General features: G+C 43.4%; 1 protein-coding gene across 1 annotated transcript in view; it reads left to right on the top strand.

Annotated features, from left to right (window-relative positions):
- Positions 1-18123, top strand: part of ONECUT1 (one cut homeobox 1) — a 30712-nt gene extending 12589 nt beyond the window's left edge. The window contains exons 2-3 of the mRNA XM_045529613.1: positions 4641-4664; positions 16532-18123. Of these exons, the coding sequence (XP_045385569.1) occupies positions 4641-4664; positions 16532-16824 (317 nt within the window). The 3' untranslated portion in view covers positions 16825-18123. The remainder of the gene's footprint in view (positions 1-4640; positions 4665-16531) is intronic.
- Positions 18124-18547: the final 424 nt, after the last annotated feature.

Raw genomic sequence — 18547 nt, 5'->3', positions numbered from 1 at the left:
CCCTGGCTAAAATCCCTTTGCAAAAGATTTCTTGAATCTGAATTACCATGAAGCTGAAAGCTTATTTCTTCCCCAGCACAGCTGAGTGATACAATACATTCCCATCAATAACAAAAGCATTCTCCAAGGCTGTGGTTTTCAGTGGTGGGAGCTGTGGGCAGAGGGTTTCATATTCCTCTAGGAGAGCAAATCAGATTGGTGGGGAGAGACGGGGGAGAATATGTGTTGTTTAAAAGCTTCCCAGGTGATTCTAACATAACTCCAAACTGGGAATAAGAATGTTAGTATTGAGGATTTAAGAGCAAATGACTTTTATTTTTGCCCCTTCATTTATTTATTTTACCCTTATTTCTAGAATAACTTGTAGTTCCACATCATACTCGTGTGTGTGTGTGTGTGTGTGTGTGTGTGTGTGTGCAAAATCTTTGACTTCTTTTGATCTTTTTGAAATCAAAAATTCAAGACCCCTATAGGAATAATTGTTCTATGTGTTCCTCCACCTAAAAAAATTATCACTGTTCCAAAGGCCCTTGCTACTCAAAGTGTGGCTGCCTGACCAGCAGCATTGACCACACCTGGGACCTTGTAAGAACTGCAGACCTACCGAATCTGAATCTGCACTTCAACAAGATCCCCAGGAGATTCTTGTGTACATTACAATTTGAGAAGCACCATTGAGGGCCGTATTATATCATTCAAAAGGTCCATTTTCTGTCATTTGCCCAAACACTGATTGGGTGCCTCCCATGTGCCAGGCATGAGGCTGAGTACTGGGGCACGAGAGAGGAATGACGTGTCCTGTCTGGAGGCTCACAGGGAGGAAGCAGGCAGGTAAATAAATACTGACAATGTCTCTGATGAGTGCTGTGACTGAGGCAGGAATAAGGTTCTGTAGAAGTAGGAATGGAAACTGGAAAGAAGACTCAAAAGAGATGGCAAAGGACTTTGTGTGTCCGTGCAGGCCAAAGGAAGTTGTGACCTGTCCTGGAGCGAAATGGGCATATTTGTGCTTTTGAAATCCTGCTGGAGTGGGAGATAATGGGAGGAGAAGTAGCAGGGTACTAGCTGGAAGTGGCAGTAGATTATGAGGGTCTGATTCTATGTCATTGTCAGCAAAGGTGGAGAAAATGGGTGGGCAAAATTTAAGAGCTATTTCTAAAGTTGAGCAGACATCGTGGGGAGTGAAAATGGAAGGGGAACAGGCTCTGTGGCTCTGGCATGGGAAGCTGGGTGCTTGGATATACCTTTCACCACAGAGTGGCTGTGTTGATGTAAATATAAAGGTGGATGTTTCAGAATAGCCCACCCTCTCAAACACGTTCTTAAGATAGGTGGGCTCTCTGGCTGCTGTACAGATTTGCGGTATCAAGTCAGGGAGGTTGTCTCTGCCTCACTGGAACATGTCACTGCGAGAGACATGATGTGAACATGATGCAAAAGAAATGAAGATTGTGCGTTCACTCCTTCAGCTCCAGTTTTCACTTCCCCGTGTTGGCGGGCAGTGATGGTCACTCACATTCCAGTCAGCCACCTGCAGTTTGGCACATAGGAGCCCTGAAGAACCTGTGGAAAGCGTTAGCCCAAATCCATCCCTGCAGGGAAACAAAAGTAACTCCCAGTCATGGTAGCTCGGGAGCCTCCTGTCTATACACAAAGACAGCAGGAGAGGAGATACAAGCACAGACCTGTTGACAGGGCAGGCAAGTGTTGGCAAGCCTTGGCTTGAGTCACAAATCAGTCTGTGATAGGAACTAAGCTTTTTAAAGGCAAGCATATTTTCGTAAGAAAGCAAATTTTGCTTTTCTGTAATCTAGTTTTCACAGTTGCCCCATGAGCACCAAATTTTAAAAATGAAATTTGGTGGGTTTTGTTTTTGTTTTTTGAGACAGTCTCACTCTGTTGCCCTGGCTGGAGTGTAGTGGCATCATCATAGCTCACTGCAACCTCAAACTCCTGGGCTCAAGCGATACTCCTGCCTCAGCCTCCTGAGTAGCTGGGACTACAGGCATGTGCCACCACGCCCAGCTGATTTTTCTATTTTTAGTAGAGCTGGGGTCTTGCTTTTGCTCAGATTGATCTTGAACTCCTGAGCTCAAGCAGTCTTCCTGCCTCAGCCTCCCAAAGTGCTAGGATTACAGGCATGAGCCACTACTCCTGGCCATGTTTTGTTTTGTTTTGTTTTGTTTTGTTTTGTTTTGTTTTGTTTTGTTTGAGACAGGGTCTCACTCTGCTGCCCAGGCTAGAATGCAATGGTATCATCATAGTCCACTGCAACCTCAAACTCCTGGGCAGAAGAGATCCTCCTGCCTCAGTCTCCTGAGTAGTCCCTGAGACTCCAGGCACGCAGGCACATGCCACCATGCCCAGCTAATTTTTCTATTTTTTATAGAGACAAGGTTTCAAACTCCTGGCCTTAAGCCATCCTCCTACCTCAGCTTCCCCAAAGTACTAGGATTACAGGCATGAGCCACCATACTGGGCCTAAGAATTGTTTTTCATTAATAAATGTTTATTTTTTTAGTATATGCTACATGTAAATCATTTTTTTAAAGTTGAACAGCATAAAAAGGTATACAGAGAAAACCGGGTTTTCCTCCCAACCTATTCCCTGGTTACCTAGTCCCCCTCCCCTAGAGGAAACCGGTTACCAGGATCTTGTGTAGACTTCAGAGAGTCCATGGCTTTTCCAGGGTATGAGCATGTGTGAGTGTCTGTGTGCATAAATGTATTCCTCTTTTATTATAATCAAAGACCTCTTCTATTAATATCTCCCAAAAGATAACTTTCTAGGGAAAATAGTGAATGGCTCTTGCTTCCTTTAATTCTTTTGCCTGCCAATTGCTGCCCTAGAAGGTGCTAAGCACAATTATCTTAGTGATGAAATTAAAGAGAAGTAGCACAGGGTGACCAGCCTTCTGGGTAGGTTGAAAATGGTCCCAAGTGCTCTGATGTCGGTCCCCTTATTCCAGCTCTTTTATGAAAGACAACTCAATGAAAGTTGTTCAAAATTCAAGCTTATAAAATATATTCTTTTATTCTATCTACCATCCAGTTTCGTATTTTAAAGTAATACAACACTTGGACACAAATACTATATCATTTTAGAACACTGCCTTCAACACAAGGGTGGAAATTTTCTTCATAAAGTTAATTGCTGTACCACGTATATATAATTTTGGATTCTGCTTTTGCCCTGACATAGCCTTAGTAAATATTTTCTTGCTGTTTATTGGATACTTAGCATATTCAAAATAAATTTATTTTTTAATTCCAATGCTTTTTTAAAAAGTAATTTCTTTTCTTATTGTAAAAGCATTATATACTAATCAGGAAAAAAAAAAAGAATCACCCACAGTACCCCCACACAGATAACCCTTTTGTGTGTGTGTTTGTGTGTGTGTGTGAATATCCTTCCAGTCTTTTTCCAATGAGATGACGTATACATACTATTTTGCAACTTTTTAAGTTAAAAATCTCATGTTAAATATATGGTAGAGTTTTTGAAAATACATAAAAGAATAACGGAGACAATAAAAATCCCTGGTAATTTCACCCTTCCTGTCCTCTTCTAAATACATCATGAGTAGTTTTCATTCATTGAACAGATATGTAGAGATAAGGTGTTTGCAATTTGCAAGAGAGCAGAGGAAGGGGCAAAAGCTATCTCTTTGCTCCTGGGGCACTGTATGTCAGAAAAAATTCCACAAATCTATTTTACAGCTATGCTGTAATTTGTTTAATCAAGTCCCTATTTTTAGACACTTTTCCATCCATAAATTGGTTATATAAACAAACTTTTATGATTTTATAATATTTTAGGAGTGTCATAATTTACATAACCTTTCTAACAATCTTTCCTATCATTAGACATTTCGGTTTTTTTCAGGTTTTGTTTTGTTTTGTTTTGTTTTGTGTTTGCTATTATTAATGAATGACAGCAGTTAGCAACAATATACATGAAACTTCACTGAATATTTGTTTTCTCTTTCAAAAATAATTTTTCTCTAATTATTAAAGTAATGCATGCCCAGTATAGAAACTTTAGAAAATATGAAATATTATAAGGAATAAAATAGAATCAAATCACCATAATTCCATAACCCAAAGATAATAGGTATTTATATAATGGTTTGTTTCCTTCTAGCTTTTTAAAAGTATACATATAAAACACATTTTAAAAGTTTATTTTTCACAAAACCAAGCTCATAGAGAATTTACAGTTGAACATATCTCAATGTCATTAAACATTCAAAAACATGATTTTTCACATTTTTATTTGGAGATTATTTCAAGTTTATAAAAAGTTGCAAAAATAAAATGGTGCAAAGTACATTGGTATGCTCTTTACCCAGTTGTTAACATTGAGCAACTATTAACATTTTACCCCATTTTCTTTATCATTTGCACACATGCTCTCTTACAGTTGAACATATCTCAATGTCATTAAACATTCAAAAACATGATTTTTCACATTTTTATTTGGAGATTATTTCAAGTTTATAAAAAGTTGCAAAAATAAAATGGTGCAAAGTACATTGGTATGCTCTTTACCCAGTTGTTAACATTGAGCAACTATTAACATTTTACCCCATTTTCTTTATCATTTGCACACATGCTCTCTTTCTCTTTCTCTCATGCAGACTTTTTTCCTGAACCGTTTGAAGGTAAGTGACATACGTCATGTCCCCTGACCCCTAAATACTTAAGATTGTATTCCCTAAGAATAGGGATATTTCTCTTACGTAGCCACAGTTCGATTTTGTCAGTTGAACCAGTAATGTCCTTTATAGCATTGTTCTCCTCCAGTGCACAATCCAGTCTCAGGTTTACTTGTCATATCTCTTTTGCTTCTTTTAATATGAAACATTTCAACAGTCTTTCTGTGTCTTTTAAAACATTGACATGTCCCCTCTTTTTTTTTTTTTTTTTTTTGTTTGTAAAGTCTAGTCAAGTGAAGCAGTGGGAGTGGAGAAGGAACAAAGGAATCTGTAACTGGTTGTGATCAATTAGTTATAAACACCACTGCACTCGGACCAGCCTCCTCACTTTTTTAATAAGATAGCTCCATTTTGTGTTTGCCTGATGTTTCCTCATGATTAGACTGACATTATGCTTTCTTACCTAGAAACTGGCAATGGATGACAGTGTGGCTTTCTCAGGGGATGACATCTGAAGGCCCACAATGTCTATATGTCCCTAATTTAACTGTTGAGTTAATTTTGATCACCCAGTCAAGGTGTTGTCTAATTTCTCCACTGTATGACAGCTGAATTTTCCCCCCTTACAACTAATAAGCAGTCTGTGGAGACATGCTTTCTAAGACCATGCAAATATCCTACTCCTCATCAAAATTCCCCATAGATTTAGCATCTATTGATTCTTGCCTGATCTAATCTTTATCATGATGTTTTCTAAATGATTTTCCATCTCCAGCACTGCTGCCATGTTTAACAGTCGGCCCTCATCTTTATGCAGTGAACAAGAGCCCTCCCTTCTCTCTCATTTGCTTATCCATTTATTATTGGTGTGGACTCAGGCATTCCTTTTTTCCAGTGGTATGTACTTAACTATTTTGGTGTTCAAGTTGTCCCAGATCTGACTGATGGGAGCGCCTTCGATCTGACTTCTGTGTCCTTATGATGTGCTCCCATTTTTTCCTAACTTTCTGGCATAATGAGAGATTCCAAGGTCATCTGGCACCTACTCTGCCCCAACCCTAGAATCTGCCACTTCTGAGCCCCAGTTTATGCTGGTGCAGGTGCGAGATGATATTAGAGACCAAGAAGACCTGGGCGCTAGGTGTGCTCATGGCTGTTAGGGTGACTGTGTTTTTCCACCTTCTCAGACAAAGCCAGGAAATAGATGCATATATATTTAGAAACACACATATACAAATATGCATACACACATTTGTACATATATATAAAATATGCATGTGCACATAAACATGCTCATATACATGCTTATGTACATATTGTAAAAATCGTGAGTTCATACCAGCACCTCCACCTCCAATCACATTTTATCTTCAGGACTTTTCCTTGCCTTCCCCCATTCCCTAGTTGTATGTCCCTTCCTCTGCAGTAAGAAACTTGGCACCCAATAACACCTCCCTCTCTCTCTCTCCCCTCTCTCTCTCATTTATTCATTTGTTCAATCCTGTAATACATGTAAAGTAGTTTCAAAATTGCTTTACCCATACACCTAAAATAAACAAACCTGCTTACAAATTTTTTAGGTAACCTTTATTTGCAATTCCTCCCCTACCCCCATACATACACACACCCCAGCATCACTTGGAAGCTTGTTAGACATACTCCTGAATCAGAAACTCTGGGGTAGAGCCCAGTAACCTGAGTTCTAACAAATCCTTGAGGTTATTCTAATGCATGCTTGAGTTTGCGAAGCACAGCCCAAAATATGCAGCATGGGTTTGTTACGTGTGTGGGTATGTGCACACATGCCACATGTTATTACGTTAAATAACATTTTAAACATACTGTAAATGTAACAAACATAATAAAACAAGCCCAGTAAAAACTAGCAGGGGTCCTTCTGTCACAGCAGCGTGTGGAGGTGTAGATAATAAAAGATATCTCTAATTCTTTGGTTCACCTCCTGGTGCCAGCCCAGTGGATAATCAGGAGTGCCATAGAAACCCTACTCTTCCTCTTTCTGGGTGTGAAATACCCTAATTAGCCAAGGAGATATTCTCCAGTCCCACAGCTCCCTCCCCTCTGTCTTAGGCACTTGGCAGTAAATTCCGAGGAGTCAAGATGGAGGAGGCTCTGTCCATTAGTGCTAAAGAGCTCCAAGCCAGTAATCTGCTCCTCTCTCTGTTCTCACCCAACTTCCTCTTTCATCATAAGCACAGAACGAAACCCTCCACCTCCAGCAGTGAACCGCTGGACACTTTCCCCTCTGAACCTGCCCCACCCCCACACATACACGCTCTTCTCCTCCGCCAGCCTGTCTGTGACAATCACTGTAGCGGGATTTTACAGGGGGAGGGAGAGGAAGGTTACCCGGACCTTCCCCAGTTCCACAGAAAGATCCCACAAAGCAGACTTTCCTAGACCTGAGATCACAGGAATCACCTGGGTTCTTCTTAAAGTACAGATTGCCAGGACATTCCCCTAAAATTCTGATTTATTCAGTCTGTGCTTTAGTCAGTCAGTATAGAGTGATTCTCTTGATCTTGGAAAGTTTTAAAATACTGTCCTAGGACCAAGTGGCTCTCCAACTTTATTGGGCATCTAAATTACCTGGAAGCTTGCTTAAAATCCCCGTTTGTGAATCCCACTCTCAAAGAATCTATTTCAGTAGGTCTAGGATGGGGTTCTGGAATGTGTACTTTGAAGAAACTGCTCCTTCATGCTCCCAGGTGATGCTGATGTATTTGGACCACACCTTAATTAAAGTCTGTGCTCCGGACTCTCGGGCCCTCCTTACTCAGAGTGTGGTCCTGGACCAGCAACTGGGCATCACCTGGGAACTTGTTAGATGGTCAGAATCTCAGGCCCCACCCTGACCTGCTGAATCAGAATCTTTACCTTAACAAGATGTCCATGTAATCCTAGCACTCTGGGAGGCCAAGGCGGGAGGATCCCTTGAGGTCAGGAGTTCGAGACCAGCCTGAGCAAGAGTGAGACCACCCCCCCCCAATCTCTACTAAAAATAGAAAACTTAGCCGGGTGTGGTGGCACATGCCTGTAGTCCCAGCTACTCAGGAGGCTGAGGCAGGAGGATTACTTGAGCCCAGGAGTTTGAGGTTGCTGTGAGTTAGGCTGACACCACGGCACATTAGCCCAGGTGACAGACCGAGACTGTCTCAAAAAAAAACAAACAACAACAAAAAAAAACCCCAGATGTCCAGGTGATTTAAATCTGAGAAGCACTGATTTAGACTAACTGTTCTCAACTTTGGGTATGTGTTAGCATCACCTGGGGAGCTTTCAAAAATCCCAGGCTTAGGCTTCTGCTAGACTGAATAAATCAGTATCTCTGGAGATGGGTCCTAGGTACCTAGGTACCAATGCTTTTAAAGTTTCTCAGTGGTTCCCATTTATAGTCAAGACTAAGAACTTCTGAGGGTGCTCCCAGCCTCTCCCACTGCAGAATCCAGGCCAGCCCTGAAGCCCAGGAGAAAGGAATGATACCCTCACCCATGGATCCAGGGCCCCAGTAGCCAGAGGTCCTACCCAAAAAATCTGACTTGTTAGTTGCCAGAAGAAAAAGAAACAAAATGAGGCCAGGCATGGTGGCTCACACCTGTAATCCCAGCACTTTGGGAGGCTGTGATGGGAGGCTAACTGGAGGCCAGGAGTTTGAGACCGGCCTGGGCAACATAGCAAGACTGCATCTTTACAAAAAATTTAAAACTTAGCCAGATGTGGTGACATGTGCCTATAGTCCTGGCTACTTGGGAGGCTGAGGCAGGAGAATTGCTTGAATCCAGGAGTTTGGGGTTGCAGTGAGCTATCATCATGGTACTGCACTCCAGCCTGGGTGACAGAGTGAGACCACATCTCTAATTAAAAAAGAGAGAGAGAGAAACAAAAAGGGATTTCATTTCACCTTATTTATAAAGCATTTTTCATCTGAGTCCTCCATCCCTTGAATTTGAATTTCTTCAAGACTATTCCCCTGGGGTCATCTCATTAATTTCTTGTTATGGTTTGCACTGCACAGACTCTGTGGATATTTGCTGACATTATCCATAAATCTTATCTCCTCTATATTTAACTAAGGCATATGTGGACCAGTCGCCACTCAGATTTAGCAAGGAAGGACACAGGCAGTGTACCTCTGCCCTCTGGTACCCAGTGCCCCCACCTGGGCAGCTAATCTAGATGGGGGGCTGATTACCCTACTCCCAACCCATCTCAGTGTCCCAGCCCAGCCCGCCTTCTGCTCCTCCAGCTCCATTTCTCCCGCCTTCTCCCCGCCTGGCCCTGACGACCTTCTTACTCAGTCATAGGAGCAGTGGCAGGACAGCTTCCTTTGCCCAGGGCTCAGCCAACCTTTCTTAAATTCTAAGTGACACTTTAGAAATATCCCCACTGTGCCATTAAATTGCTTCAAAATAACTATTCAGTAAAGGGAGTAAAGCTGTCTCATGGAACTTAATCCTATGTACACATTTTTGAAAGTTAAAGACTTGCGTCTTGGGTGTCTCTATTTTCCACGGAGCCACATCCAACTTACTTATCCAACAAGGATGCTGAGTATGCCAAAGAAATAACCCGTGTTCTAGTCTTTTATGGACTGTGTGAGAGAGATGGGCAGGTAAGTAACTAATTATATTGAGGGGAGGTGCTTTGTGGGCACAGGAGACAGCAACTCTCTCTGGGTGGGAGAGGGGCTGAAGAAGGCTTAGCAGAAAAGGAGATGCTTGAGGTTGGCCTGGCTTACATAGGGAACTTTTTGTATAGAAAAGAGAAAAGGAAGGACGTTCTGGATGGAGGGAACATCTTGAGCAAAGGAACAGAGGTGGGAAAGTTCACAATGTATTTAGGAATGACTTCTGAGCAGTGTGGCAGGAGTGATGGGTAGTGGGCACTCAGCAGTGGGAGGTGAGATGGAAAGGGGGGGGGGTCAGAGCGTCAAGGTCTTTGACTGTCATGGTAGAGCAGACTCCAGGGGCTTTCCTCCTGGGCTTCTGGGGACCTTTGCAAAACTATTTGTATGATGCATGCTATTAGGAGAATAGCATTTACAATTTGATTTTACAGACAACTTTCCAGAAATACAAACAAGGAAAACCTCACCAATTTGAATTAATTGTAGAAAATGTATGGTGCCTTAGTGAAAAGTCAACATTGCAGATTATTTTTAAAGGAATTCTATTTTATATCTTCTAATTGCTATGAATATTATAAAGTAATATATACAGCTATTAATTACAAAAATGGGATCAATAAACTAAGACAATTCACAATTGGCCTATATGAGATAAAAATGCATAATAAACACGTAATTCATCAAGTATGCCATACCTTGGACCATTCTGTATAATACTTATCATAACTAGGGCACCCACATCATGTATTTCCAATTATGGGGCTCCAGACTGTAGAGGGTCTTTTTAAAGTGAGAGATACTGAGGTAATAAAACTCCAGCAGATCAGGCTCTAACAGAGGTTTAGGAATTTAGAAATCAAAATTCTTGAGCCAAGCTTTCAGAAAGAGCCACATTACCCACTTTGCCAACAGCCAAAGGAGCAGGTGCAGGGTAGTTGCTTCTCTGCCCACCAGCTCCTCTGAGGCTGCGACCCCGGGAGAGCGCTTTGTGGAGGGGGGTCAGGTTGGTGGGCGTCTCTCCCTGTGAGTGGGAGAAAGCCCGCCCCGTGCTCAGGAAAGTGTGTGCGTGTGCATGTGAACAGCAAGCAAGAGGACGATGCCAGTGCCACTGGGTATGGCATACAGTCCTTCAGCGGGATTCCCAGCTACCTCTCCAGCTCAGCTTCAGCCTGTGCCACAGGGAAAACAGAACAAAGGAGGGAAGACAAAGGCGGGTAGAACCTGCCTCACAGGGTGGTTGTGAGGCCCTGTAAGGGAGTTCGCCATTAGCACGCATTGTCCTGTTCCACCCCCAGCCCCAGGCCCAGGCCACCTCTGCCCTGTTTTTGTCACACAGCCCAGGGATCCCACCCCTCCTGGGCTACAGCTGTGGGACTGTCCTTGGAGAAGAGAGGTCCGCTGAACTGTTTTATGCGCCAACTCAGGAAGGACTGGCGAAGTAGTGGGGGTGGGGAGGGGAGGGGCAGTGGTGAGAGGCCTGGGTGACTCCTCTGACCCGAGTGTGATGGAGCAGACCCCTCCTGCGTTAGCCAGAGCCCCCTGCTCCCCATCTTTCCTCTTCCATTTGGTCGGCTGTTTCCTTCAGCCTCCTCTCAAAGCTGGTCTCTGCATGGAGACAGATGCCCCCTGCTCCCCACGCCCCTCCTGACACTAGACCCTCTCTGCCCCCAGGCCAGCATAAGCATGCCGTCCCCTCTGCTGCCCGAACACCCTTCGTCTCCACTCCCATGCAGCCCACCCTCCTGGAAGGACAGCGCAGACAGGCCTGCCTGACAACTCGCCTGCTGCCCGGCTGACCAGGGCTCCCCACCCGCTGCTCCAGCTCCTGCCCCTGCCTAACCGCCTGGGGGGAGGGTTTTCACAACGTGTCCACCGTTGCTCCCTCTGCTTCCAGGGCCCAGTGGAGTTGGAGCCCCAGGTCCCCGACTAGCCAGCTGTGTGCCCACAGGCAAGTCACCTACCCTCCCTGACAGTGTTTGGTCTACAGGGAAAGGAAGAAGACCCATTTCTGCCTCACTTGAGTTTTGTGGGGATCACAGGGAAGGTTTTTATGGCTCTTAAATCTCCCTAGCAGGGGGATACTGGCCTGGAAAATGGGCTCGGGAACAGGCCTGCACGTTTATTCCCATAGTTCCCCCTGTATGTGTCTCTCTCCCCCTGCCTTGTTTTCCTGAAATCTGTTCATTTGGATGCTTGCCCATCCACGTATATTATCTCGTAGAGTTTACTTTGAAAAGCAGCTTCTGCTGACAAGAGAGAGTCTTTGGGGGCTCAGTGCACATGAACAGTCAACCAGCTCTTGTCCTTGCCACAGCCCAGCAGAGGCAGGTGGGGGCGAGAGCAGGGGGCTCAGCCCATGTGCGTGCCCAGCTGCTGCTGCATTAGCACCTTGGTGGAGACGTAATTTATGTACCGTACAATTCACCCATTTAAAGTGTATAATTTATCACACAGCTGGCCCATCAAAAAAAATAATAAAGTGTATAATTCAGTGATTTTTAGTGTAGTCACAGAGCTGTGCTACCATCACCACAGTCAATTTTAGAACATTTTTATCACTCCCTCCCCCCAAAAGAAAGCCAGTACCCATTAGCAGTCACTCCCGTTTCCCACCACCACCACCCTAGCCGTAGGCAACCACCAACCCACGGATTTGCCTATCCTGGCGCAGATGCTTGTCCCAGGCTCCCCTGAGCAGGGTAGGCAGGAATGTTGCTGCCAAGCTGTTGGAATCTGGGTAGCAGCCCTGGGCTGGCTCTTGAGAGTTTCAGGGTGTGTTTTGCCCTGTCAGGGCACCCCCACCTGTCCCACGAGGTGCTGGAGCAGCAGCGGAGCTGAGGGCCTTAACAGCTGCCTGGATCTTCCTCCTCCAAATCCAGCCAGACCTCCCCTGAGTGACTCGGGCATCACAGGCTTACCTGCTCAGGAACACTTGGTCCTGCAGGGGTTGCAGTTTTCAGCATTGGCATTAGCCTTGAGGGTGAAGAGATTGGGTCTCCAGCAGGCCCTTATGAAAATGCCAAGCTGTCTTTAGAAAGCAAGGCAGCGTCACGGTACGCTGGGCATCTCAGCCTTTGCCCTTTACTTCTCTGTCCCACTCCCCCTGAGATGACGTTAGGATGACATACACTGGGCAGTTGCTTGCAGAGAGAAGATACTTGGCCGGGGTATAAGGACTCACAGAATGCAAGGCACACATGAGTGGGTAAGCAGTCAGCATATAGCTCTAGCCAGCTCTGTGGCCGCTGAGAGCTGTGTGATCGTGGGCAAGTCCCTCACCTTTGTACTTAGAGAACCCAGCTGCAGAATGAAGAACAATGGTTTCCAACCTCACGGGATGATAATAAGCATTAAATAAGGTAATATATGTGCTGTGGTTTGAATGTGTCAAATTTTAGGTGTTAGAAAGTTAATCCCCAGATTCATATGTTGATAGTATTTGGAGGGATATACCCACAGGGCTGGGGTTGAGCTTGTGTCTTCGGAGTCCCGGTTCATCTAAGAAGTTGTACTATACACTCATCTGGCTTTATAAATGTCTCCCATGCCCATATGTCTGTGCCCACATATTCCCAGACAAATTCTTAGCAGATTCTTGAATAATTCAATCAGCACGTTAGATGTTATGAAGTCCTTTGTGCCATTAAGTCAGGAAAATGGATATAAGTTGATATACAAACGCTTGACTGACAGCTGATTCTAGGATGTTATTATATTCTGTGTTTCATAAAGTGTGTTCTACGACAGGACTCCTGAAACTCTAGGTAGTGAAGGACTAGTTGTTTGTTGGTTTGTTTCTAATTTCCATCTGTCCTGGACCAACAGTTTTGATAATATAATATACAATGTATTACTAGAAAAATAATCGCACCCTTGAATATTACAGCAATGTAAAAACTGCCATAAACATTTCTAATTGCTTGTTTTCAGTGTTCTGTACGGATCTTATTGCAGGTCAGTAACAGTTCACAGGGCGGCACAGGTCTGCCAACCACATCCTGAGAAATGCTGTCCTAAGGAACACCATTCCTGAGTGAAATTCCCTGAATAAAGAGTTCCTTGGTCAAATAAGTTTGGGAAACCCCATAAGCTAAAAAATGTTGATACATATTATCATATTAAAGGCACTGAGAAGTCCTACCTTAAAGAAGCTTGTTTACTCATTAATGAACAGTGCTTCCCAAACCAACTTGATGTCACAACTCATTGTTTACAAAATACCTTTCAACCTCCTTGTTCAATTTCTTGGAACGTACTTGGCTCTGCCTGGCCTGCTATGGGCAAAGCACAATCCCCAGGCATGTCTGAAGTAGAAGCCTCTGTCCTTTGCCCACACTCTCATGGTCTTTTCTTTTTCTTCTTCTTTATAATCTTTATTCCCGTGGTGCACAGAGTCATGCTCTGACTCTTACCATTTTCCATGCCTACTTCTGCCTCCCTCATAGTACTCACTAAGGTCAACCTCACTCATAAAGATCAAAGTTACCTGTTTGAAACCACCCTCCCTGCACTTCACCACTGCGCCCTGCAAACCTATCTGCTTGCCCACTTTCATAGAGGAGACTCATAATAGGTCTAGTCCATCTTTAGTAGTGCCTTTCACAAACAGCGGGAATCCCCTCCCCCTTAATCCAGCTGTACAATAAATATTTTTCCATTTTTTTAGAGATAGGGTCTTGCTATGTTGCCCAGGCAGGCCTCGAACTCCTGGGCTCAAGCAATCCTCCTGCCTTGGCCTTCCAAGTGACTGGGACTATAGACGCATGCCACCATGTCCAGCTTCCCTATTGGAAACAGTATACCCACAGAAAAATACCACTTTCACATAAAACATGTGCATTTTTGTTCCTCTTATGATGTTCTGCTCCCTTTCCCCCACTCTCCTCTCTACTGTGCACACTTGTGTGGACGCTCATGGCCTCCAGCTGGAGACTTCCTACCTTGTCATGGTAATCTCCACCCTGAAATGAAGTCCGTGGAAATTCCAAAGCATTGCTCTCACTGGTGTTCTCCTAACAGCTCTAACAGTCCCAAGAAAGCTTCTAAAAGTGCGATTTTATTTCTCTGGCTTGTTCCTCTGGCCCCTCTGGTTGCCCAGTGACTCTCAAAAAGCTTTAGTCTGCTCTCCATTTCACATATATCTCTGCCTTCTTATTCAACAACCCCAACTTCTGCAGAGTTTTCTTCAGACGTGACCACATCTATTTATTCACAGACACGCTCCACCCTCAGTACCCACAGGGATACTGAGCCCCCCTTACAACCAGGCACTGTGCCACGATGCTCTGGAGAGACAGAATGAGTCACCCAGCGTCCCTGCTCCGAGAGAATCTCACTTCCCAGGTTCTGACATTGTAACGCCTACAGTGCTTGAGTCTCGGGGCAGGAACTCCCAAACTGCATTTCCCCAGCGTTAGCGTCAGGTGAGACATTAATCAACAGTCTCCACCAAAAAAGAGTTCTGGGGCTAAATAAATTAGAAAAAGAGAATTGTGTGTGCTCACATATGTAGTGAATTTTGAGGAAAAGCCTATATATAATAGGTTTTCTAAATGTCCTTGACCTGCAAACCATCTTTTCAAGAAACCCCTGTTTGAGATAGTGTCACTCCTCTGAGGCCACTTGGGAAACGCTGGCTCAGGGGTAGCTTCAGCCAACTCAGTCCTGCCAAATGCTGAGGACCAGATTGAAGTCATTCAAACATACGTCCTGGTTAAGTGGAAACGGATATCTCTTTGTGATGTCCCTAAGCTTTGCCTTTTGAATGACAAATGTGTCTGTACCCAATGCTCAGTTAGTTACCTTTCCATAGGTATGTGTTCTGTGTAATCTACCACCCAGATCCCTGAGGACTCCTAAGTCTGTATTTTTAGCCCAGACCTCTCCCTTGAGCTCCAGGGGGCAGAGGAACTCTATCTGGGGAATCTCACCTGGTTCAGGATACATAGCTCAATGCTCTGAGGGAATTGGGCTTTTAATTCTTTCATTATGTTGGTGCTGCCCCTCAGGGTGAGCAAAGGGCATAGCCCGTGACCTATGGGACATGTTATAAAAGGTACCATTAAGGCCTGGCTTGCCTAAAAATCTCTCTTTTATGACTGAGCTCTCCCCTCATGTACATTATGAAATTCTTACTCTTAAATTTCCTAATGATTGGTCCAGTATCCCTTAAGTGGCATGAATGCACTCCAGGGCCTGGGCAAGCTGGTGCATCTCTAGAAGAGAATTTCCGTGTCTACTTATTTTTATCTGATCCCATTAAAATTTCTTTATTTTATGTGTGCTTCATAATGTGCATAATATAATTGTGCAGTAACACATGTATATAATTTTTAAATAAATAATATAAGGAAGTGTGCACTCAAAACATTATTTACTAAGTAGCACATTGTTTAAACAATTTGGAGACCCTTAGATTGGACTCCAAAGGATAGAGGCTTCTTCAGCTTTCACCTGTTAGCTGTCCAGCTGATCCCTTTTAGAATCAATTAGGCTCTTAATAGTCTATCAGCAGCAGACTGCAAAAATACTTTGAGGGCTACAACAACTTCTTGATGACAATACCTTGCATTTGTAAAGTTAGCGTAAACTTTTAGATACACTATCTCATACTATAACCCAGCAAGATACGTTTTGTTTGTTTGTTTGTTTTAGAGACAGGGTCTCTCTCTGTCACCCATGCTGGAGTGCTATGGTGCAATCATAGGTCATTGTAACCTCGAAGTCCTGGGCTCAAGAGATCCTCCCACCTCAGCCTCCCAAGTACCTGAGACTGCAGGCATGTGCCACCACGCCTGGCTAATTTTTTTATTTTTGGTAGAAGCAGGGTCTCGCTATGTTGCCCAGGCTAGACTCGAACTCCTGGGCTCAAGTGATCCTCCTACCTTGGCCTCCCAAAGTGCTGGGATTACAGACATGAGCCACCATGCCCAGCCTAAGATGGGCGTTCTTATGTCCATTTTGCAGATGGAGAAATAAAAGTTCAAAGCAGTAAGTTCATTTAGCCATAGCCTTACCAATGCCTGGGTCTCTCAGAATTCTACTCGCATCCCAATTCTCCATCCTTTTATCACCCTTCCTTTCCTCCTAGCCACCCACAGTGCTTAAATCAAAGGTCAGCAGACAGAAAGCAGGCCATGAAAAATAGCTAACAAATTTATGGGCTCTGCCTTTCTACTCTCGTTTCTCCCAGGTAATTTGTTCTAACATCGTCTGTGTTTCTTTACAGCATGCAAAAGGAAAGAGCAAGAACATGGGAAGGATAGAGGCAACACACCCAAAAAGCCCAGGTTGGTCTTCACAGATGTCCAGCGTCGAACTCTACATGCAATATTCAAGGAAAATAAGCGCCCGTCCAAAGAATTGCAAATTACCATTTCCCAGCAGCTGGGGTTGGAGCTGAGCACCGTCAGCAACTTCTTCATGAACGCAAGGAGGAGGAGTCTGGACAAGTGGCAGGACGAGGGCAGCTCCAATTCAGGCAACTCATCTTCTTCATCAAGCACTTGTACCAAAGCATGAAGGAAGAACCACGAACTAAAACCTCGGTGGAAAAGCTTTAAATAAAAAAGAAAAAAATTTTTAAAAGACCGGGACCTCAAAATAGCAGGTTTATTCTTAGAAATATTTGAAGAAAAAAAGTGTTATTTATAGTCCAAAGAAACCAAAGACTTAGCTCACCTGCATTCTGACTTTGTTTGGAGACACACACTTCAGCGGGGCAACGACTTGGCAAGAAAAATGTTGAGCGGGAAACACCACTGGATCTCACACCTTCAATCTGTGATCATTGTCGCTGTGCTTGGCTGTTCAGTGGTTTGAAGCATAGTGATTTTGAGCCACTGAGTGGACATCTTTTAAGATCGGACTTTCTCATCTGTTCTACCACGCCATGAAGGTGTATGTAGTCTCAGTACTGTGCGTGGGTACACACACGTGTGCACACACACACACACACACACACACACACACCACCAGTGGTTAGAGACTTAGGCAGGGCTGGTCTTCAGGAAGAGTTGTGCTGTGGGAGTGCGACCAACGTGGTATGGGGTTGTCTGAGTTCATGGGATTAGGAGTGTGATTTCGCTCGTCCAGCCTAACGTTTGAACCTGCCAGGCCCGCAACCTAAATGCAGATTCAAACCCAGCAAAGAAAATTTGAATGACACCTAAACCAGTGCATTCTCTTTGTTTGTTAAGGAATGTTCAGATATTTTTTAAGAAATGAAACAAGAGTCCATCCATTAAAAAAAAAAAAAATCACCTAGGTACCAAAGAACACACTTAATATTATAGTGCAGGTATTTTATTGCAATGATTTTAATAACCAAAGCTATTTTTACACAAGATACTATGTAAAGTTATAACGTATGAACTGATCTAGCTATAATACACATGCCACGTAGAATCATGACTATTATTTATGACTCTTGAAGCATTTGAAATATGAGTTTTCAGAACTGGGCAAGAAAGAATGTAGCTTCAGGGAAGCAATTAATATCACGGCAGAGAGGTCGATGCAGTACACATGTACATCCAGACAGCACACTCCTTTCCAGGATCCATAAACGCCACTTAAGTAGAGAGATAGACAGGATTTCATAATCTGTTCCTAGCTGAGAAAACCCAGGGATCCTTCCAGAGTAGGACCCCATTTGTACACTAGAAAACTAAGTTTAACAGGGTAGGTAACTAAATTAAAAAAATCTGTTCAACGTAATGGTTTTTGGTAAGAGACTACTAAATAAAGAACTCTATACTTAGGTTAATTTGACTTAAATTTGCTTTATGTATTTGGCACCAAATACCTTTTTAAAATACAAACACAAGTAAGTAGATGAATATTATTATTAAAATGAACTATCTAGTATTTGTAACCATCCTGAAAAGTAATCAGACTGATTTTCTTGCCAATCCCAGGCATTTTATGATTTAGACATCAATAGAACAGCAAGTGCGACTGAGAAATGGTAGAACTGGTGGAACTGCATAGAAAATATCTAGTGGAAGACAAGACTTTTGGTTCTAAGTGTTAATTTATTTCACTAAGAATAGCCTTCATAGAATCCTACATTCTTTCTTGCTACTGCATTAAGCTGGAAATTATATAGTATAGATTCCACTTTCTAACAGAGACAGATAAAATACTAGACCAGAGCTTCCAAATACAAAATTTTAAATTTCTATTTTTTCAAATCACTTAACCGGGGTTGTAGAAATCAAGGCAAAAAATATATATATAATAA

This window comes from Lemur catta, chromosome 1, assembly GCF_020740605.2.
Source record: "Lemur catta isolate mLemCat1 chromosome 1, mLemCat1.pri, whole genome shotgun sequence".
In the NCBI taxonomy this organism is placed as follows: Eukaryota; Metazoa; Chordata; class Mammalia; order Primates; family Lemuridae; genus Lemur; species Lemur catta.
Note: the sequence above shows the minus strand (reverse complement) of the source record. Positions and strands in the feature narration are given on the sequence as shown.